Raw genomic sequence first — 22888 nt, forward strand, 5'->3', positions numbered from 1 at the left:
ACAACATGATGAGCTGACTTTTCTTATTTTTTCATTATACAGTTTGGGGGCTAATGCGAGGGCAATAGAGTTTGGGTGTTATTATGGGGGCCATTATACAGAGTGGACGCTAATGTGAGGGCCATTATACAGTTTTGGGCTTACTGTGGGGGCCATTATACAGTTTGAGGGCTAGTTTGTGGATTACTGTGGAGGCCATTATGCAGTGTGGATTCTACTGTGGAGGCCATTATACAGTGTGGAGAGCATTATACATGTATTGTGTATTATGTAGTGTATTGGCTTCTGTGGGGGTCATTATACTGTGTTTTGAGGGAAAAGTGGGGACATCATACTTAGTAGAGAGGGTCTATGGGGGTATCAAACTGTGTATAGGAGACCTGTGGGCCCATCATACTGTATATAGTGGAGCTGTGGGCCCACCATACTGTGTATAGAGGAGCTATACATTGGGGGACTCTTAAGAAGTATTATTGTTATTCGGACACTCAGAGTATTGTGGCCGCTAAAGGGTAAAAATGTGGATACAGAGGAGCGCTGTTATTGTGCCAAACAGCAGGTGCAGGAACATGGACACATATGACAGCAGTTGCTCACTATTGGGGTATCAGCCATATGAGGAGTTTGTGTAGGTTGGGGATAGATGGGGATGGTGCTGGAAGTGTGAGAAGTCAAAGGTGTCTTTCTTGTAATCTCTGCAGATGAGTCCTGGCTGGAAAAGTTATCATGGTCTGTGCAAGATGGAAAAGATAGGAAAAGTGACCGACTCCATCAGAAAGAACGTCATCTTTAAGTTACTATATTTAACTGTACCGTAATCTATCATTAGTTCTGCAGGACTGGTATCTACCACTATATGTCATTGTCTGGCATATGGACAGGTATTGTATATATTGTTCCTCTTTATTGCTGTCAGTTCTTGAATTTTGGGGGGAATTTTAGTTCCTTTTTCTGTATTGTTGCTTTTAATTTTGGTGTAAGTACTTACAATTATGAGTACCCTTGACACTGGTTGGAAGCTTGTATATTTTGGCCAAAATATTGACCAATACCTTATGCATAATATAATTATATTTTTATTCAGGGTGTAGCCAAGCCCATTAATGTTGGCCTTGTAAACGAGGGTTTCTGTCCTCACAGGGTGACTTATATAGTGCTGGGCAGCCTGCCTAATCTGTTAGTATGGGCATCACTAATAGACTGTAAGCCAGACACTGTGCAATACATCTGTGTGACCAGCGCCCTGAACAAGCCTTTTCTTGTGTTCAATTTTAATACTAAGCAATCACCCCCTCCATGAATTGGTAGGTTGTCAGTGGTTATCCCATTAGTATTTTACAATCAATTACTTTGCAACCAATTTATTGTAATCAGGGTTACTGGTTAGGGGCCACTCAAATGTTTCGCCCCCTGAGCTGAATGCCTAGCTATGCCTCTGGGCTACTACAACTAGTATGAGGCTAGAATCATTACATCATTCATTTCAATCCCCTCAATAGCTCAATGTTAATAGGGTTTTTAGAACTTTTATATTTTGGCTTAACCAGATCTCTAGGTGTCGGTACTCCAGCACTCACACCGATCAGCTGATTGAAGGGACCAAGGCAATCCTGCCCTGCACTGCAGTGTTTTCCCTGCTTACCAGGCACAGCTCTGTACATTTTGCAGTGGTAAAGCCTGGTGCAGTGGGTCAGTCCCATTCATTTGAATGACACTGTTATTACGCCTCTGTGGGCGTGGTAACATAACTTGCAAGCACCGGCGTCATCGCCTGCTCTATACCCACCTTGAGCACGTTCGCGGCTTCTTTCCCTCACTGCATTGCTCCTCTGAAGCTGAGGTTATGTGTGCCGGCTGCAGAGAGGAGCACTGTGCATGATCGGAAGTGCAGAAAACTTGCAATCATGTGCAGCGAACCTCTCTGCAACCGGGACACATCGTACCCCAAGCTTCAGAGGAGCAATGCAGTGAGGGAATGAAGCCATGCACATGCGCAAGGTATGGATAGAGCTGGTGACTAGGCTGGTGCTTGCAACTTATGTCAGGGGCGTGATAACATGCTAAGTGGGCCGACTAGTCTGGGGACTCTAACGCCCCATCAACTACTCAAAGTCCTCACTTACATATCATCAACAGACTTTAGAAATACTTTTTATAAAGATCTGTTTATGTGTTTAAAGTAATAAAGGGACTGTTAGGCAGGGAATTTAGATATGTAGACACAACTGCTGGTGGTTTTGGGGTGCGGGGACCTGACAGGCTCCCTTTAAGGCTAAATCATTCATCTTAAAATCGCAGAAAACTTCATTAATTGCAACAACTGCTGAGATTTTTTATTTTGGAAAAAGAATTTTGTCACTTTCACATTCTGAAGATTTGCTGTAGACATTTCTGCAATTCTTATATATCTGAAGAAAGCCATGCACGTGCTGCAGAGACAACCCTAGTCGCATGGATTTATGAAACTGATAATCTGTCACAGAGATTCCTGCAATAAATCTGCTGCGTATGAACATACCCTACACCTAACAAATTCTTTCAATTTGATTAAAACTTTGTGAGAAACGCTCTTTCATGACCTCTAAGACATTCACTAATTTGAGGATATTGTTCAAGCCAATGGGATTTTCCATCATTAATCTTATGCCGATGGTTTATTTTTGCATCTACAGGGTGGGCCATTTATATGGAATATACAGGGTGGGCCATGTATATGGATACACCTACAGTAAATAAAAAGGGAATGGTTGGTGATATCAACTTTCTGTTTGTGGCACATTAGTATATGGGGGAGAAACTTTTCAAGATGGGTGGTGACCTTGGTGGCTATTTTGAAGTCGGCCATTTTGGATCCAACTTTTTAAATGGCCCACCCAGGTGTATTCATATAAATGACCCTCCCTGTATTTCAGTAATTCCATAATGAGGCTATTAAAAAATTACATTTCGATCTACTATAATGTGTACAACCGAAGCCCTAAAAACAACTAGTAATTCCAAAATAAAATCAAGCTGTAATTACATATGTTGATAGATAAGATGAGCGACAACCAATATGGCTGCCATCATAGCCACCATCTTAGTAGACTATCCAATTTCATCTAGTCTATAAGGCTCAGTGATGAATAGAAGAACAATAACGTAAGCTTTATTCACCTCTCCTAAGGGTACCGTCACACAGTGGCATTTTGATCGCTACGATGGCACGATCCGTGACGTTCCAGCGATATATCCGTGACGTTCCAGCGATCTCGCTGTGTCTGACACGCTCCTGCGATCAGGGACCCCGCTGAGAATCGTACGTCGTAGCAGATCGTTTGAAACTTTCTTTTGTCGTCTAGTGTCCCGCTGTGGCGGCATGATCGTATGGTGTAAAAAAGGTGTGCACGATATTGTATACGATGTGCGCATAGTAACCAACGGCTTCTACATCGCACATACGTCATGAAATTATCGCTCCAGCGTCGTACATTGCAAAGTGTGACAGCAGTCTACGACGCTGGAGCGATATTGTTACGATGCTGGAGCGTCACAGATCGTGCCGTCGTAGCGATCAAAATGCCACTGTGTGACGGTACCCTAAGTCCAGTGCAGCTCCTCCACCGAAGCTCTGCCCTTTGTTGATCGGCTGCAGTGTTGATGTTACATCAACAGAGCTGCAGCTAATCTTTGAGCTCATCAGCATTGCTGATGTAGATGGCACAAGCCACTGATCTTAAGGATTGACTGCAGCTCTACAGATGTGGAATCACCACTGCAGCCAATCAACAAAGATGGGAGTAGAGATGAGAGGCAGAAGTGGACCTGGAAAGCGTATGTTACGATCAATATATATTTTCACTAGAGTTGAGTGAATTTTTCAAAATTCGGTCCCGATTATGATCGGCGGCTAATATTGTTTTTGCAATATTTGACGAATACAGCCGAACATTATTGGAGTCACTAGGAGTAGAAATAAACTAATATGATCATCAAACAGAAATTCGGCATGAATAGGGTGCCAATATGGCATGAAAATGGCAAATTTAGATTTGGTGACCGATTCCGAACATATTCGCTCAACTCTAGTTTTCACACATCACTGTGCCTATTGACTAAAGTTTGATGAAACTGGGCAACCGATTTAACCAAAGCACATAGACCAATGGGAGTAATGTGTGTGGCTATACGTGGCTCTCTACAAGGGCCAAAGAATCTGCAGCATGTAGTAGTGTCTGCTCCATTATGTGGGTGAGAGAGCACTTGTTTCAATGATGCCAAATGGCACAAAGTACGCATGCACTAGTGTGAACTGAGCCCTAACCAAACAACAACATTACTCACATAGTTTTAATCAAATTTCATTTCACTCTCTGAAGTTTTGTTAGATGAGTCAAATGCTGCCATTTGCGAATAATAGTAACGTGTTTTTCGGCACTCGATTGCCTGTTTCATTTCTTTCAAGCTCATAAAGTTCATTAGACAAAATGTCTAATCATAACATTGTAGCTGCAATCAATGCGGCCTGCACGTCTACATTTTAATGGGTCACGGAATTGTTTTCAATACAATAGGTTCTCTCCGATAAAATATGCAATCCTACATACGCTTTACCAAAAGTGTTAATTAAATGGCTAAAAAAAAATGCTAATTTCACATCTAACGACCACAATCAATAACTTTCTTTATCTTTTTTTTTTTGTAGAGAGGGCTCCAAAAATAATATATTTTGTTTGGATGCCGACAGACCTATTAAAACTTTGTGAAAATAAATTTTCTATTATGAGTTAATAGACCATGAAAAGGCAAGAGAAAACTGGGCCAAAGCTGAATGCATAGTTCATTCAGTTCACGGAAGGCAATGGGATATTTATTCAGATTATGGCGGTGGCAAGGAACGGTATTATCTGTACTGACAGTTTAATGTTTACTAAGCAGCTACAATGTGGCGGCACTATATAGCGGGAGCTCCTAATGCTAAGTGGGAGAAATTGAAATCTGTTGGCTTTATTTAACCATAGTGTACATGTTACTAAGAACTTATATTGAAAAGTTACACTAAAAATAATAATAATTTCAACATAATCATCATCATAATTATGCCAATATTTTTATTATTATATAAGTGAATCTAACTCTTCGGGGCCGTTGTAAAATCTTTGAAAAGTCACAAAATATGGGACTTTTGGCGTTGTCATATCAGTTTGAATCAGCTCAGCAAAAATGAGCTGGAGCTGGAGAAGAGACAGGGTCGGATGGGGTGTTATAATAGATCTTTCACCATTGGGAAGGAGTCAAACGGCCGTATAACTCGGATGAAAATCGCAACGTAATGCTCGGACTGGCCGGCGGTTCTCAAGACCTGAGTGTGACAGCTGCATAGAAATACAGGCTGACACGCTTGGGTCGGGAGAGCCATCGGCCAGTCCGAGCATTGCGTTACAGTCCCCAGCTGAGTTTTATGACTCTTTCCTTAGAAATGGTACAACGTTTTTGAATTGTGACGCCCATCAGTCAAATTTATCATGAGTGCACTCTAGGAATAATACTGATTGACTGACGGAGGTGCACGCCACTCAGAAGTGGTGCCAAATTCATTAAATGGCAATGAATTTGGTGCCCTCTACTCCAGTATGACTGGCATATGATGAGGGCGTGCTACTTTAGCCTTGATGAAGTTTTCTTGCCTTGTAGCTGACTACTCAATTTGGATATTTAAAATCTATGTTATTGGGAATGGTAAATGACAACTATTCTGATCATTGTTATGAATTCCCATGTCAGGTATGTTATGTTCACACTAGCATCACGGTTGCTACTTGTAAGGGAAGGTTCAGCACTCTGTTGGGTCTTCCGTACAATGAATGGATGCCACCAATCCCAACGGAGCTCCTTGGCTTATGATGGGGATTGTTGCATTTTCTGTCATTTTGATGTGAATAATATGAAATAGCTTTATGCAGTATTGTTTATATATATATATCTATATATCTATATATATATATATATATATATATATATATATTCAAATATGCTTAGACTCTCACTGCAGTGTGAACAGGGCCTTATCACATAGCTTTCACAAGCATTTTTTGCTATAATTTCCTATTCAGGACTGTGGGTAAGCTTCATGTTCTTGAGATATAATGCTGGTATTAATATTTATCATCCGGATATACAGGAAAAAAACATGATGTTAAACCATTTATCATCATTAGACATAGTAGTACAACTTTTTGGAATTGTAGCATTTTGAGGAATTTTTGGATCACAGGAAGCAAGGCCTTTTCTGTGTTCTGATGGATGCACCAGATGGCAGCAGAAAGAATGATTACAGCTCCCTAAAGTACCCTGTGAACGGAATCCATGGACATGGATTTTCCATATGTGTGGACCCATATGTATATATATATATGCATGTATTCTGCATTATAACGATGCCATATTTAGCAAGGCCAAATCACAGATTTTCCAGTGTCCTTCTAAACGCCACCCTTACAGTTATCTGTGTCAAAGGAGTTTTGTGGCTAACTCCGATTTAATAAAGACATCAATCCAAGGGTTTTCTTTAATAAATTTGCATTTTTTTATTCAACGCGTTTCAAAGTGACAAGCACTTCTTCTTCAGGAAACAATCACAAGTTGTGTTTTTATGTGTTTTTTTTTTCCTGAAGAAGAAGTGCTTGTCAAATTGAAATGCGTTGAATTAAAAAATGCAAATTTATTAACGAACACCCTTGGATTGAGGTCTTTAATAAATTAGCAGCGCGGGAGTTATGCGCAAAACTCCTTTGAAATAGATAAGACCCTACTTTTCGCTACTTTCTCCCCGGTGTTTTATCCTTACAGTTAGTCATTGTTCCCCATGCAAAGGTCATATGATTTAAAGGGTCGTCTCACATTGCTAAAACAAGTAGCATTTCAGTTTTCTTCTCATTAAAAATCCTCTCCTGAAAAATACAGTTTTTTTTATTTTTTGGCGTACTGTTTATTGCTTTGTTACCAAAGAGCCTAAGAGTGGACGGATATGTAGACAAGGAGCACATGCTGCTTGGAGGTTTTATGTTTTAAAACCTGCAATCCTGAAGCCGGTTCTAGCCAGCGTCGGTGACCCAGCACTCTTCCATGCTATACTGGTAAGGCTACATCTGCTAGCAGCATAAGAGAACGCTCAGTTGTGAACCATCGCCAGCGCCATGCTGCTAGTCTGAACTGTCAATCTTCAAGTCTTCAAGAGGGCATCAACCTACTGCAACCAGTTGGAAGGCGGAGGAGCAATGTCCTCCTGAAGACAGAAGATTGCTGCTCCAAAGTGTCAACACGCACAACATAAAAAAATGGAAATGACAACAATAAAAATTCAATGTAAAAACAACTAATAAGTTACTTACCACGGGACCAGACCTTCCTGTAAGGCCCATTGGACCGGCAGGACCTCTCATAGCAATCTACGTAAAAACAAAAAATATAATTACTAAATTGAAGTGTATTAAGATACAAATAAAAGTATTTCATTACTTGTTTGGTAAATGTTTGTTTCGCAACGCTACCAGGTCATATTAATTACTCACACGGGCCTGTTGGAGAATAGCCTGAGCTTGAGCTTCCTGGGCAGATATGGGTGGTCCTTTTTCCCCATCCCCAGTATACCGGAACTAGAAGACAAAATAAAGAAAATGTCAGAATGGACACATGTTGGTTCACCTATCAAGAATATGCACTTTTTTTTCCACAGTGTTTTTTATACTTTGGGAGAAATAGAGTATCTTTTCTTTGTACATGTGATAGACAGAATGAGACAATAGACTTAGGCTACGTTCACATTAGCGTTGCGCCGCTGTTGCGTCGGCGACGCAGCGGCGACGCAGCGGCGACGCGCCCCTATGTTTAACATAGGGGACGCGTGCGTTTTTTGGGTGGCGTTTTTCGCCACGTGCGTCGTTTCCGACGCTAGCGTCGGACGCAAGAAAATGCAACAAGTTGCATTTTCTGTGCGTCCGATTTTCGTCAAAAACGACGCACGCGTCGCAAAACGCGCGCGTCTTTGCGCGCGTTTGCGCGCGTTTTTCCGTGCATCGCGCGTTGCGTCGCCGACGCAGGGCGGCGCAACGCTAATGTGAACGTAGCCTTAGAGTGGGATTACACTAGATGATGGCAGCCATTAAATGATTGACGATTGGCTACCTGTTTACCGATAAGCGACTGCTTAATGTCCTGTTTAGACAGGCATACTATGTTTATAAGACCACACATAATAGACCGCTCCCATTATGTGGCTTTTAGCCCCTTTGGTTCCTCCTTGCCTTTTTTGCACCTTTTTTGCATTCTTCTAGTTGCCTTCGACTCTCATATATATGCAATAAATAGGTGGTCATTGCATGTATTATTTCTCAGCAACCATTTTTTGCCAATTTGCTAGTTTTTTTTACCGTGTGGTGTAAAGCTGCAATATTGGCTGCTTCGGACAATGTTTTTCAATTTTTCTGGCAAATGTAACTTTTGTATTTTGTACCATTTTTTGATTTTTATGTGTAACATTATTTGGGTTCATTTCTGTACATAATAAACCATGCCTACGGTAATTTGATCCTTCTGTACGCATAGACAGTCAGCAGCACGTCATGTTTACACAGGATGATGTGCTGCCGAGAACGATGATATTTAAGCAAGCTGAAAAATCAATTTACCCAACTAATGAGCACTATGCTTGTTCTGACGCCTGTTTACACTGCCGACTTCTGGGAAATGAGCATTGCCATGAACGATTGTTCACAACATTCAGCCAATGTAATTGCACACTCCTGTCCATGGACTATGTCCGGTTTCACAGCTCAGCCTTTTCCAAACAACGTTTGTAGTGGAAAGTAGTGGCACTAGATTATGCAGGTATTAGCTGGATCAGAAATATCTCCTATAAATAATGTGTGGACTTTGGCTATACTTTATTACACTTCTTAACTATGTAAGTTTTTTATATATTGTGAACAAATAAAAACTGAAAAAAATATAATAGTGGAGTATAATATGCGAATATATTAACTTACAGGTAACATTAGCATGGTCCCAGGAGGTCCAGGTAAACCATCCGCACCGGGAAGTCCGGGACGTCCAGGTGGACCCTAAGGAGGAAAAGCATATTAAGTCACACCGTAAGTAAGAGTTTACAACCAGAAGTAAGGGTTTATATTGCAAGTACTGTATAAGGACCCACAATTATAAAGTACTTTGTCCCAGTTTTTAGTGTAAACCGCTCAAAAATGTCATCAAATCTTGACATGTGCCACAATTAGTTGTTAGCTTCATGAAAAAAAAAGAGAATTATGAAAATGATGTGAAGCATGTGTGTGGCCTCTAAAGAGTGGCAATGATCTCTGATGAATGGGCTGGTGTAGTCTCTAAAGGGGCTGTGATTCTAAAGGGGGTGTGGCCTCTAAAGCATGTCTGGTCTCTAAAAGGGTGTAGTCTCTAAAGGGGTGTGGTCTCTAAAGCATGTGTGGTCTCTAAAGGGGGTGTGGTCTCTAAAGCATGTCTGGTCTCTAAAAGGGTGTAGTCTCTAAAGGGGTGTGGTCTCTAAAGCATGTGTGGTCTCTAAAGGGGGTGTGGTCTCTAAAGCATGTCTGGTCTCTAAAAGGGTGTGGTCTCTAAAGCATGTCTGGTCTCTAAAGGGGGTGTGGTCTCTAAAGCATGTCTGGTCACTTAAAGGGTGTGGTCTCTAAAGGGGTGTGGTCTCTAAAGCATGTGTGGTCTCTAAAGGGGGTGTGGTCTCTAAAGCATGTCTGGTCTCTAAAAGGGTGTGGTCTCTAAAGCATGTCTGGTCTCTAAAGGGGTGTGGTCTCTAAAGCATGTCTGGTCTCTAAAGGGGTGTGGTCTCTAAAGCATGTCTGGTCTCTAAATGGGATGTGGTCTCTAAAGCATGTCTGGTCTCTAAAAGGGTGTGGTCTCTAAAGGGGTGTGGTCTCTAAAGCATGTGTGGTCTCTAAAGGGGGTGTGGTCTCTAAAGCATGTCTGGTCTCTAAAAGGGTGTGGTCTCTAAAGGGGTGTGGTCTCTAAAGCATGTGTGGTCTCTAAAGGGGGTGTGGTCTCTAAAGCATGTCTGGTCTCTAAAAGGGTGTGGTCTCTAAAGGGGTGTGGTCTCTAATGGGCGTGTGGTCTCTAATGCATGTGTGGTCTCTAAAGAATGTGTAGTCTCTAAAGGGAGTGTGGTCTGTAATGCATGTGTGGTCTCTAAAGGGGTGTGGTCTCTAAAGAATGTGTGGTCTCTAAAGGGGGTATGGTCTCTAAAGAATGTGTGGTCTCTAAAGGAGGTGTGGCTTCTAAAGCATGTGTGGTCTCTAAAGGAGATGTGGTCTCTATAGAATGTGTGGTCTCTATAGGGGGTGTGGTATCTATAGCATGTGTGGTCTGTATATGGGGTGTAGTTTCTAAAGCATGTGTGATCTCTAAAGGGGATGTGGTCTTCATGTTTAAAACAAGTTTATTAACCTGCATGCCAAAAAAAATTGACAATAAAGCAGGTACAGATTTAATTTCTGACTTTCAATTAATTTCAGGCAAACCACTCCAACTATCATTGTTCTTATAACAGTCTAAGAAAATGTGGGGCAATGTATTTTTTGATCCGAAATGCATATTATGTAAGCACATGCCAGTAATTGTTTATGGTACTTACTCTCTCACCAGTGTCTCCAGGTGGGCCAGATGGTCCTTGCAAACCAGGAGGTCCGGTAAGACCCTAAAAACAACAAAAATATAAATATCATACCATACAAATGGAAACTGAAATATTATCCTATAATGTCCAGACATTATGGAAGTTTTAACAATAGTTCATGCTAATAGAAAATACATCATTAAAAACTTTCTCACAGTATAATAGAATTAGGAAGCTTCATCCTATTTCCAGCCTCTTTGTAAGAAAGATGAAACACACCAAACGGAGCCAATAACTATAGTGTAAAACTTTGGCCTCCGTTTAAACTGTTTTTCTGTAATTTACGTTTTTTAAGTCAGAACCAATAATGTAGAGTACTATTGTGTCCATCTTAGAAGACAGATGTCATTAAAGAAAGGTCAAAAGAACTCCAAAGTTGCAGGTGTGGATTCTGTTTGCCTAAATATTCTCAATGGCTCCATTGGGAGTTCTGTCTGAATCCCACTTTTTACGATGGAAGCCCCTGACACACAGCAAAGAGAGTTTAAACACGGTGTGCAGGGAGCCTGAGGCTGTAGCTTGGGATCAGTACAAGATAATTAATATAAAGTGTTTACTCAACATTTTATCTACGGGAATATAGCAATTTATTAAATTCTGTTCTGATATATTACAAGCTATAATAATGTATTTTATTTTTAAGACATCATCGTTACATAGGGTGGATCCAATGACAAAATGGGCAGCAGGGCCCCCCTCAAGCCTGACATCTGGGTTTCAATGGTATCGGCATCCCCTCATTTTCCATTCAGCCTGTGCGTCTGGAGATGAACGCAGCAGTTGCAATGATTTCAGTAGATCATGCCAGCTGTGCAGAGCCTCAGTCCACACGCTGCACAAAGCCGAGTAATGAGTTGGGGGAACAAAGCTAGATATTGTTTTTACTTATTATTACTTTGTCAGTCATTTTGTCAGTCAGTACTTGAAGATGTTATTGGAGCCTCACAATGTGCAAAGGAGTCCTATGGGGCCTTCATACTATGTATAGGGGGCTGTGGGGTCATCAAATTCGGTATAAGGGGTCTTTAGGGCTACCATACTGTGAATAGGGGAGCTATGGGACCATCATATTGTGTATAGATGGGCTGCGGAGTCATCATACTCTGTATAGGGGGCTAGGAGACCATCATACTGTGTATGGAGGGTTGTGGGGCCATCATACTCTGTACTGGGGGTTGTGGAGCAATTATACTGTGTATAGGGGGCTTTTCAGCCATCATATTGTGTATAAGGTGGATATGAGGCAATTATACTGTGTATATGGAGGCTATGGGGACATCATGTTGAGTTTGGGGGATGTGCATCCATCAAACTGTGTATAGGGGAGCTACGGGACATTCAGACCATGTAATGGAGCTATCATACCGTGTATAGAAGGGCTGCGTGGGCATTATTCTGTGTGTGGGAAGCTATAGGAGCGTCAAACTCTTTGGGTGAATGGGGCCATCATATTGTGTGGCTGGGAAATGGGGGTATCATACCACATGAGGGGCTGTGGGAGCCATCATACTGTGCGGGGGATTATACTTTGTGGGAGAACACTGGAGTGGGTGAAGAATCTTCAGTAGAGGCACAATACCAGAGACACAATACATATGCATTGTCTACAAAGGTTGGGATGTATGCCTTTCTGTGACTGCCATGACCACGACTGCTCAGCAGAATAATTTATTATTTTTTTAGGAGGTGAAGCATAATTAGGATCTTTGCCATGGTTTCTACGAACACCTCTGCAAATTGCACTCAAATTTTGGTGCACAAACGTGAGCCAATCAAATGATGTCTTGATTATTGGGCAAAATGTGAATGGGTTGTGCCATTCATTATGCTGCAAGAGCCATTGAGGTAAATGTGATGCACTTTAAGACTATCTAGTTTAGTAAAAATGCCCTATCGTTTTCAGGCTGAAAAAGACGAAAAATGACATATGGTGGTCGACTGCAGAGTTTGGCAACCAGGTACATTGACTCAAGGAATAGAATTTTCAGTAGTGTAGATGGGATTTGTTACTTTGTTCTGGCTGACTATAAACAATATTTGAGTTTCTAGAAAAATAATTGAATACGTACTGCTGGTCCTTCAAGTCCTGGGGGTCCTTCAATCAGCATTCCCTGAAAAAATAAAGTGCATTGCAATAATGAGTAGAATCCATCAATATCATGTTATTTAAGATGCTGCATTTGGAGCATGTGGTCAAAATTACTTCAAGTACAGGCTCAGGAATGACAGAAACCGAAGACCGTTAGTCAAAATGATTGAGTCTCCGAATGACCTGTGTGAATACAAGCAAGGTTATCTTCTTCTGTGGCCTATTCACTGTGAAATAATTGGTATGCACTCCAGGTGTCTAAAGAGTCCTGAAGAGCCAGACATCATATTACATTTGTTATTATTCAATACAGCTCATTTAAACTATTCCTGTTGTCAAGATCCACAGCTTACAAATCTCAGGCGTTCGGACTAATATGTTATCGCTGGTTTACTGACTGAGGATTTGTGTGAGCGCAATATAAAACAGATGATGCGGCGGCTAGGCCGGGGATTAGAGTATTAGATAATCTATTGTCATTGTGCATTTCCATATGAGGGGCCATATTCTAAGCAGTCTTTTAGGCCCCTGAACAGACACTTTGATGGCACTAAATCTATGCGTCGTATGAATTTAATCTGATTCATTTATTTCATTAAACCAATATATCAAGTGTGCAAAATTAAAAAGAAGATGGTATGGAAACGCGTATGAAACAAATGTGTATCAGGATCTAATCCATGATGATGTACAGCACAAGCCATTATATTAATAGAAAGGCATTATTAGAGTATACTAAGTTATATAAAGCCTTGTGAAAAGGCTTCAATTAGGGGAACTGGCAACTTTGCCTTGAAGGTTGAAAGTGCAAAGACTGTCTTTGTAGTCTGTTCCTTCCTAAAGCCCTTTTTTACACAATACGTTCCCGGTTAGCTGCCGATGTAAACATGCCGGTAAATACTCAGCGACCCAGCAAAGAACACATTGATTGGGTTATTTCATCTTAATGCATATATTGGCAGCACATCATCCCCTGTATAAACAGGTGATGGGCTGCCGGTAACATGTACTGTATATAGGGATAGAAGTATATTAGAAATTGTTCTGTCCCCATTATTACTCAGCGGCCTGTATAAATAGCCCAATAAATGATAGCCAAATGTATTTCACATAGACTCAACTTCGTTCTGAAAAAATAGAGAAAAGATATTTCCAGCTCCCGGTAACATTTCTTTAAACATTATTCCATCATAGATTCAAAAATATTATTCTGATACAAAGCAGAAATGCAGAAAGCGACGCGTTTGCAACCATTCTTTGTCAAAGCTTGCATCCAATCGAAACGCGTCACCTTCGGCATTTCTGCTTTGTATCAGAATTATAGTTTTTAATCTATGATAGAATAAAGTTTAAATAAATTTTACCAGGAGTTGGAAATATATTTGTTCTAATTTTTCACATAGTCAAATGAATATTCAGATCATATACAGGGGGATAATGGTGCACACTCAGGTCAAGGACAGGGAGGTGCTGGTAAAACGGACCACGGGGCCCAAATAATCATGTATCAAAAATTACCGCACACTCAGAATTGGTATGATGCAAAAGGTATTCAACAAATTTATTAAGATAACAAAAAAGGTTGCCACAGAAAAATACGTGTAGATAGAAACCCAACGTTTCGACCCTCCCGGGTCTTACTCATGGGATTACTTGGTGTCCGAATAGATATATATAAGTGGCAAAAGTAGAGGGCAGGAGGACAATCCTCTTAATACATATCCTGTCACTTAATATGAAGCGAAGAGTGGGTATCAGTGTCCTTGATAAATAGTAAATGTCCAATGGGATGGCCGTTACGTCTGTGGTAGGCCTGTGGTGTCCTGAGTCTCCTGAATAGGCGGCGCTCCCGCACCATCAAGCAGGGCCCTCACGCACGAGGTATATGAGGTATACTATTCTGATTGGGATAGTGAGCGCATAGCACGCGGTCACGATTCGACAGAGTGCAGATACCTAGAGTCACTGCAGACTTTTCTTTTTAGACTAGACAAGCCCCTTAAAGTTGGCATCATCTTTTGCTTTTATGGATGTCCACATCAAGGAAACCTGGGAAATGGCCTAATAGTCACCTCTCAGAAGATGAATACCCCCTATTAACCCAGGAAACAAAGGTGTTATATAGATCTTCATCTATTGGCCCTTCTATTCTGTGCACCCACCTGTTATTGTCTCTAATATTCTATTATTCTATATCTGGATAAGGTTTGTTTGCAAACATTTGACCTTCATGTTCTATCAGATTAGACCATTGTCTTATATCTTACTTACTGGCTCGATAACAGCTGGTTCTCCCTTCTGACCCTTCTCTCCATATTCTCCATAATTATTCACCTGCAAAATCATACAGTGTGATTGTAACAAACAGTTATTATCAGTAAGGCTCCCAGTAAATAAATTAATACATCATACAGAACATTTATGGTTTCTATCAAAAGTAAACTTTGTGAATTGAATATATTTGCAGTTTTTCACTTGTCTAGACAGCTGAGTAAAGACTTCCTTATGTAATCAACCAATGAAAAGTGACACCATCATGTAGTGGGAAATGATTGCATTAGACTTTTATTGTATGCATTCTTTTAATAAGCCAAATATCAATAATATGGTAAATTATCTCTATACCTGAAATACTTAGTGTTCTAGTATCATACTTAGATAACCCAATGTCAAACAGATAGGTCACTGACTATGTTTCTTGTTTGTCTATAATGTCTTATGAATGTTTTTACCTTAGCTGTAAAAAGTCCAACTTCTCAGCAACTATACAATGCATAGTGGTGTCCTACACCAAAGATCCAAAAAATAACATAAGACTGGCGTACTAATAAAGGGGCTTTGGAGGCTTTAACATTGATGGTCTATTCTTAAGATAAAAAAAATCAAGAAAATGAAATCCTTAAGATAAGTCATCAATGTCTGATCGGTGTGGGTGGGACACCCGGCAATCCCGCCAATCAGTTATTCCCGTTGATGGTGGAGGATGGAACAGCTCAGTTGTGGAGCTGCACAGCACAATATGGGGTGGATGTGCAGTATTAGTGAGTAAACATTTTTTGCTTATACTAAAGCCATGTTGTACAATGACTTCTTATGGTCTACATCAGTGTTCCCCAACTCCGGTCCTCAAGAGCCACCAACAGGTCATGTTTTCTGGATTTCCTTAGTGTTGAAGAGGTGATAATTGCATCACCTGGACTATACTAAGGAAATCTTCAAAACATGACCTATTGGTGGCTCTTGAGGACCGGAGTTGGGGAACACTGGTCTACATCTATCACACTATGATAAATTGGCCAAATATGTAGTAGATAAGTAAGCCTCAAGTAGATATCTAGAGTTGAATTCAATAAATCTGGGTAGCTATTGTTGCTAGTCACCTTTCAAAGGAGAAACAGTAAGTAATTTGGGATTGCACTCTTTCGAGTTCAAATTATCTGTTCCACTGATAACTTACGGTGGTCTCTGAGGTATCTTTCTCGGCTGGTACCCCAGGTCCAAATTCATCTGTTGTTGGGTTGGTTGTTTTTTCTTCATAGTCTGTGTACTCATATAAATCATCTTTTCCTAAATCTCCTCCCACCACCGGCTCAGACTCAGTAGGTTCTACAGCTTTCACCCCATAGTCTGTTTCCTCTACCAGTTTTTTGTCTGAGTCATAATCATCTCCAGTTATGTACTCTTCCAGAAAAGGCTCCTCCACAAATGGCTCCTCCACCAGAGTCTCCTCCTCAGGAATTTTCTATCCGTGTCGGTGTGACAAGTGGGAGGAACACACGGTTTAAGGTTAGTGAAAGCGTTAGATGCATAGATGCAACTTTAGATGTCATCAATCTAAAAAGCTTTAAGTCATCACTATCTTTTAATTTGATTTTTGGGAGAATATGGTGATTATGTTCTCCTTAGAAATTAAAAGATGAGAATAAAAACATATTTCAATGTAAAGCAGCAGTACTAATTTACAGTTTCGAGCAGGTAGGTGAAACATAAATTATTATTGCTACAAATTTTATTTGGCTTAGATGTTTTTGGTGGTGCCTTAAATTTACAAAATTCAATTAGTACTACTGCTTTCAAAGCGATGCCTAAACCCCTATAAAGCTAGCATCTGCTTACAATTCACGGCATAGCAATAATCTTCATTAAATATTATTAAATAAAAGCTGCTATAGCATCTGCAAATTGCTGATTTGCAAAATGTTTTTCTAAAGATATTCTTTAAATATGCATTCCACGTGTATCTGTTGCTGCAGGATATTTGGAAGGACAGCATACTGTATGCCAGTTATAAAATCCAGACAATTTATCACATTATTCTATGGAATTAAACTTCCAATTTACATTAGCAGAAGTGTACTTGGTTCTGTATCTATGTATATACAGAATGCAGATTTAAAGCAAACACTTAAGAATCGGAACATTTTAGGACTTTTGGCAAATCAGATCTATCTAAGAGAATGATTTTCAGAATCATTGAAACATCTTTACCAAAAGATAATTTCATAGAAGTTTATTCCAATTTCTGTGGGTTGCATATTGATCAAGCACAGATGATCTAAGCAGAGAGTAAGCGATAGGTAGACATCTCTTGGCTGGCTAGCTGCTAATGAACGGTGCCTAAGTGCTTTTGCGAAATGTTGGTATTTGCAGTTCATAGGCAGATAGTGAGACAAAAAAAGGCTGCCGTTAAGAAAAGGAGGAACATCAGTTACCAGCTTGCAATGGAATAACTTTTCTCATTGCCTCCTATTTTGTAGATGTGATGGGATTATAGAATCAAAACTTGGTGTAATGGTAGAATATGGAAGCAGGATATAGAAAGTAATTCACAGCATCCATTAGTACATCACAAGTTGTGTATGTCTCCTTTGCAGTTTTTTATTTCAGTTATTGAGCGAATAATTAAGCAAATTTGTCATCTAGAACCTGTAAATTCACTTTTTTAAAATGGCATGTCTACTTATTTACTGGTTTACTATTAGCATAGAGTTGCCATCAGCAGAAAGGTTCCAGGATTTTGTTACCCCATCTGAGACTAGCATGATATTGGGGCTGCAGATTTACCCGTTCTCTGAATGCTGAGCTATGTAAAACCCCGGATGAGCGGAAGCGTTTGAGTCAGGTACTCCTGATTTACTAAGACAATTGAAGTGGGCCTCGTCACACATCTTACTCCAGTCAGAAAATGGAGTAAGAGTTTTGGCATAAGGTATGTCACAAATTAGACAAGCTGTGGCATCACGCCTCCATCTTATCTGGGCAAAAACGGTATGAAAACGGCAAAAGTCTCAAAACTTTTGTGCAACTCAATGTTGCGCGTAAATTTTGCAACTTTACATTAGAATTCACTTTAATGAATGAAGGCTTATAAATTAAGTGACTTATATCCTCCTTACCTACTACTTCTGCACATTATTTTTATAGCAGCCATGCTGTTTAGATGTCCCTCTGGGTAAGTTACACTATTTCTTAGTGATAGGTACGAAAAAAAACATAAATCATAGAATTATCGTACTAAGGGTATGAAAATATACTACTATATGTTGACCTTGAACTAAACCAAAAAACATCCTTTGTGATCCTGTTTTAGAAAGCAGTGGTTCTGGATGATAAGTTTGCCTAATTAATTGCCTAATTAACAGTTTTAATAGACCTCAATCAACAAAATGCACAGAGATGGTAACAAGAACCTCCGTTGACAATAAAAACTGATGCATGCCAAAACACAAAATCCTTAGCAAATTGACAACTTTTGGTTTTATTTTCTAAATGGTAAAATTAATAATTTGGTTGCTTTATGTTATTGCATCCTTTTGCCCAGCATCAGTATTTATTAATATGAACCTTCTTGGTTGGCAGTGGAAAAGTACATAATAAGCATTACTCCTTACGTGTGCACCGCGAGCAACCTGATACAGCAATATGAACCATTGCTGATATGTTCCTCAGCAGAACTAATGACTACATTGCATTAACACCTAACGAGCAAAGTAAGTAGATCAGTGATCATTTCATTCCTGTCAAATCCTTTTCTTGTTAGCACACCCGATCTTCACTGTGCTGCTCCACAAGGTAAAATCACTGTCATTAAGGTATAAAACATGTCATGTCTTATGTCAACAGTGCTCTTCAGTCCAAATATATTGTTGGAGTGTTATGTTACCAGTGCTGATCCGAAGCCGCAGTGCAGAATATTAGCAGTCACATGGGTGGCGGTCACCGAGGAGCGCAGAGAGAGCAGACTGGCCGGGTAAATTGGGCACGCAGGAGGTCCACCGCAGCTCCAGCCATCTACCTCCAACGGAGGATGAGTACAGTACTAGAGTAAAAGAACGGTCAGCGGAGCACTAGGAACTAAAGGACATGGGTATGTTTGATTAGTCCACAATGCATTTTGACGGTAACCCTGTCTTCATCAAGTGGAGAATCTCCGCCTGATGAAGATGGGGTTACCATCGAAACGCATTATGGACTCATCAAACATACCCGTGTCCTGTAGTTCCTAGCGCTCCGCTGACCGTTCTTTTATTCTTCTGCAGTGCAGAATATTGTCAGATTTTTCTTCATAGTACAACAATAGTAACATTTGCAAAATGATAATTGGACATAATATATTACTAGAGAAGTGGAAATGTAATTGAGTAGAGTTGAATTTGTCTTGAAGTTCATGAAAATTTGCATGCTACAGTAAAATTTATTTTTTGCAATTTGTTCTGCGCAAATTCAGCAAAATGGTAGAATGTTGAAAGTCACTATGCAGAACCATAGAGGGTCAGCAAAAGTAAAAAAAATTATACATCACTTCAGCACTCACCTGCTGTCCCTGCAACTTCGCCTATCGCATCTCTCCTTCTGGCTCCTTCTGTCGGACTCATCCTTTTTGGACTGCTTCACTTTACACTGTTTCCGGTGCCAAATAGGCCTATCATGTCAACGCGCATCTTGTTGTTGTGGCGCATGTGGTGATTTCCCGATTTGCACTCTCCAAGGTGCTGACTAGGCCTCTCGTAACACACGTTGCAATGTTAAGACGTCATGGCATGAGCCACGATGGTATGGCCTACAGTGACGTCAAAGGTCTACCTAGTGCCAGAAACCATGGTGTGGAGTGAAGCAGGCCGAAAAGGATGCACACAATAGCGCAAGGCAGAAGGAAAGGAGTCAGGACCAGACGGTGGGTTGCAAGGGTGGGAGGACAAGCGAGTGATCAGGTAAATATTCATTTTTTTTACATACTATGTTCATTATTTTCCTGGGTCACATAAAAAGAGACTTTCAATTTGCATAGAAAAACTTGTATGCAAATTGAATTTTTCTGTTGAAGGGAACCTGAAATTTGTCTGATTCGCTGAATTTGATTCTTAGCAGATGTGATCATCTTTGTAAATTACCAATCCATGTTACAGACCTGTAGAAAAAGTACTTTCCCCCTATCTTCATAATTTCTTTTGTTACCTCATTGGCTCCGGTTGTATGAGAAGGAGTATCGGTCTGGAATCCATAGTCTACTTCTCCATATTGTTCTGGTATGTAATCAACCACATTAGCCTGAGAGAAAAATGCAAGGATCTGTTAATGTAATGTTGATATCTTGTAGGATAGCAGTTCAAAAAGTAGAAGTATAGGTATAGGTTATGGTATTAGCCAGAGGTTCTGTCCACTTCTAGTGAGGTTAGGGCATTTTATATCTCATGATCACAGATCTTCGGGGCTGATGCTATTGAAGATCTTGATATCTTTGCTACCTTTACCCCTATTCTTTTTCTTGCTGATGCCTGGTAAACGGTCTTGCCCTTCTTCTTCTTAGCTGCAAATGAGTTTTTGGGCGTGACCTTTTGGGGTTTTCCCTTTGATTTAGGGGGAACTGGCTTCTTCTTCGTTTTGGAACTGGCTTTCTTCTTCTGCAAAAATGTGGTGAAAGACCGGATGGAGACAATGAATGAAAGAATGAAGAACGGGAAGTAAGGAAGAGTTTGAAGGGCAGTTTGCGTACCGGTACTGATGGCTTATTTTCTAATTTAATGCTTTCATGAAGATAGCAAAAAGACCGGTCAAATGGTTGTCCACCGGTGACATAACGCAATATCCTATGGACTGCTTTCAGGAACCATCATTACTGCTTATGAAGACTGGCTTATTAATTACAATTGATCAAATCAGAAAATAAGCCACCAAAACTGTAAGTTTATAACACAAATAAATCAGTACATGTATATTAGATTTCTGTAACAAGGATTTACCCAAATGAGGGTGTCTAAAATGAACCTGCCATTAACTTCACCCAACTTCCAGAGCAAGGAGGCCAAAGGTCAGCTGGAGAAAAGGGACTGAGATGACACTGGAGCAGGTGATGAGAGGATAGTAGTGACACACAGTGCACACAACACATATGTACTATACCTCCGTCTGAACTACATAATCTTCAGCAATTATGGGTGCCTCTGTAACAAAGTCAGGCTCCTTGTAATCTGCTCCCCCATACTCATAGTCATATTCGATTAGTTCTTCAGGTGCATACTATATTGCAAAAGGAAGATGTGTTAGGCCAGGCTTTGTTAGTTAGCAGATTACCAGCATGGTTACAGCTATTATATGTACAATGCTCTTTCCCATTCGGCATTGACTTACAATGCAGAATATGGAACATTGTAATACATAATATGGCTTTACTAAGCAATGGAGTTCTTGTAAGCAAATGTCACAGGAAATCCATAAACTCAGAGGTTTCTCAGCTTTAAAGGGAAATCTGTCAGCAGGTTTTTGTTTCCCAATCTGAGAGCAGCATGATATAGAGATCCTGATTTGTAAAGGACTCAAGTATAGCGAGTCTGGGAGTCAACATAAAACATTATAGTGATAGGATCGGGAGAATCATGTTCCCGAGGAGCAGACCCAAACTGAATAAATGTGTAACTATGCCTTTAAAAGGCCAGAGGTGTAGTGGTTAGCTCAGGACTGATCCTTACCCATGTGGATCCCAGTATGACTCCGGACTCACAGCCCCTACGCGCGTTCGTGTGGGCTTCCTCGGGAGACCATCAATGTATAATGTACATTGACAAAAATATCACGCCCCCGGAAGAAGCTTGCGGGCGAAACGCGCGTCGGGGCGCACCTGGAGGGTACAGTGGGTTCCTACCTGTTTATCTCAGTCATCCTTGGATATGTAAGTAAGCACTTTATTGCAGTATGCTGGTTTATAGCACATGACGTTAGTATTGGACGGTTAGTCTGATAACACTTGGGATTACTAAGGTTTATTTTGGTATCCATGGCTTCCTGATATCAATAGATGTATATATATGGTGGGCAGATAGGATTTATTCTAAATAGGTGACTTGTCACCATTAGGACTATGATATAGCAGATCCACTATATATCATCATGATATTGGCTGATATAGTGATATATGATTACTAAGAACTATTAATATATGGATATATTGGTCTGAGCTCCACTGTTTCTATTCCGATAGACACTTTTTTGTTTATATATGTTTCATCTGTCTGTATGTATTTTTATAATAGTTTATGTTTAATAAAGTATACTTTGGTTTTATATATGAATATGGATCTCTTCTTGCGGCAGTGTTTGATATAAGTCCGCGTTTGATAGAATTGACAAAAATATGTAAATTAGTGGTGGGGCTGGGGTTACACTGAGCAAGGGGACTGCATGGCACAAGACAACTAGTCCTGCAGTGATAACCTCCTGCTGATAAAACACTGATTTTATTGAAACAACAAGAAGCACAGCGAGTGACACATTGCTGGAATCGGGGTCTCTGCCCCTATATCATGCTGGACTCAGATTAAATGGCAAAAACTTGCTGACAGATTCAATTATGAATATCCATTTAAAGTGGAACTAAACAACTGATATAGTTTCACATGGAAAGATTACAAAGCTTTTTACTGACTTACATCAGGTTTGTACCTAATGTATTTGTTAAAGGGATCCTGTCACCTGATTCATGATGCCCAAAACATAAGCATCAAGAATCAGAGCTTGACTGCACTATTGCACTAAATAAAATATATTTGAAAGATCCAGTCAGGGACCCTAGCCGGATCCCAAGACTAATCCGGCTCAGTCTCCAGGCAGCTTTT

At 40.3% G+C, this 22888-nt stretch overlaps 1 protein-coding gene across 1 annotated transcript in view; it reads right to left on the minus strand.

The window, feature by feature from the left end:
* The window catches only part of COL11A1 (collagen type XI alpha 1 chain), a 301659-nt gene that overhangs the window by 149099 nt on the left and 129672 nt on the right, over positions 1-22888 (minus strand). Inside the window, exons 6-14 of the mRNA XM_069737373.1 lie at positions 21180-21296; positions 20235-20327; positions 16237-16521; positions 15051-15113; positions 12760-12801; positions 10649-10711; positions 9024-9098; positions 7551-7634; positions 7371-7427 (exon numbers count right to left, since the gene is read on the minus strand). Coding sequence (XP_069593474.1) covers positions 7371-7427; positions 7551-7634; positions 9024-9098; positions 10649-10711; positions 12760-12801; positions 15051-15113; positions 16237-16521; positions 20235-20327; positions 21180-21296 — 879 coding nt within the window. The remainder of the gene's footprint in view (positions 1-7370; positions 7428-7550; positions 7635-9023; positions 9099-10648; positions 10712-12759; positions 12802-15050; positions 15114-16236; positions 16522-20234; positions 20328-21179; positions 21297-22888) is intronic.

Source organism: Ranitomeya imitator, chromosome 8 (genome assembly GCF_032444005.1).
Source record: "Ranitomeya imitator isolate aRanImi1 chromosome 8, aRanImi1.pri, whole genome shotgun sequence".
Classification (NCBI taxonomy): domain Eukaryota; kingdom Metazoa; phylum Chordata; class Amphibia; order Anura; family Dendrobatidae; genus Ranitomeya; species Ranitomeya imitator.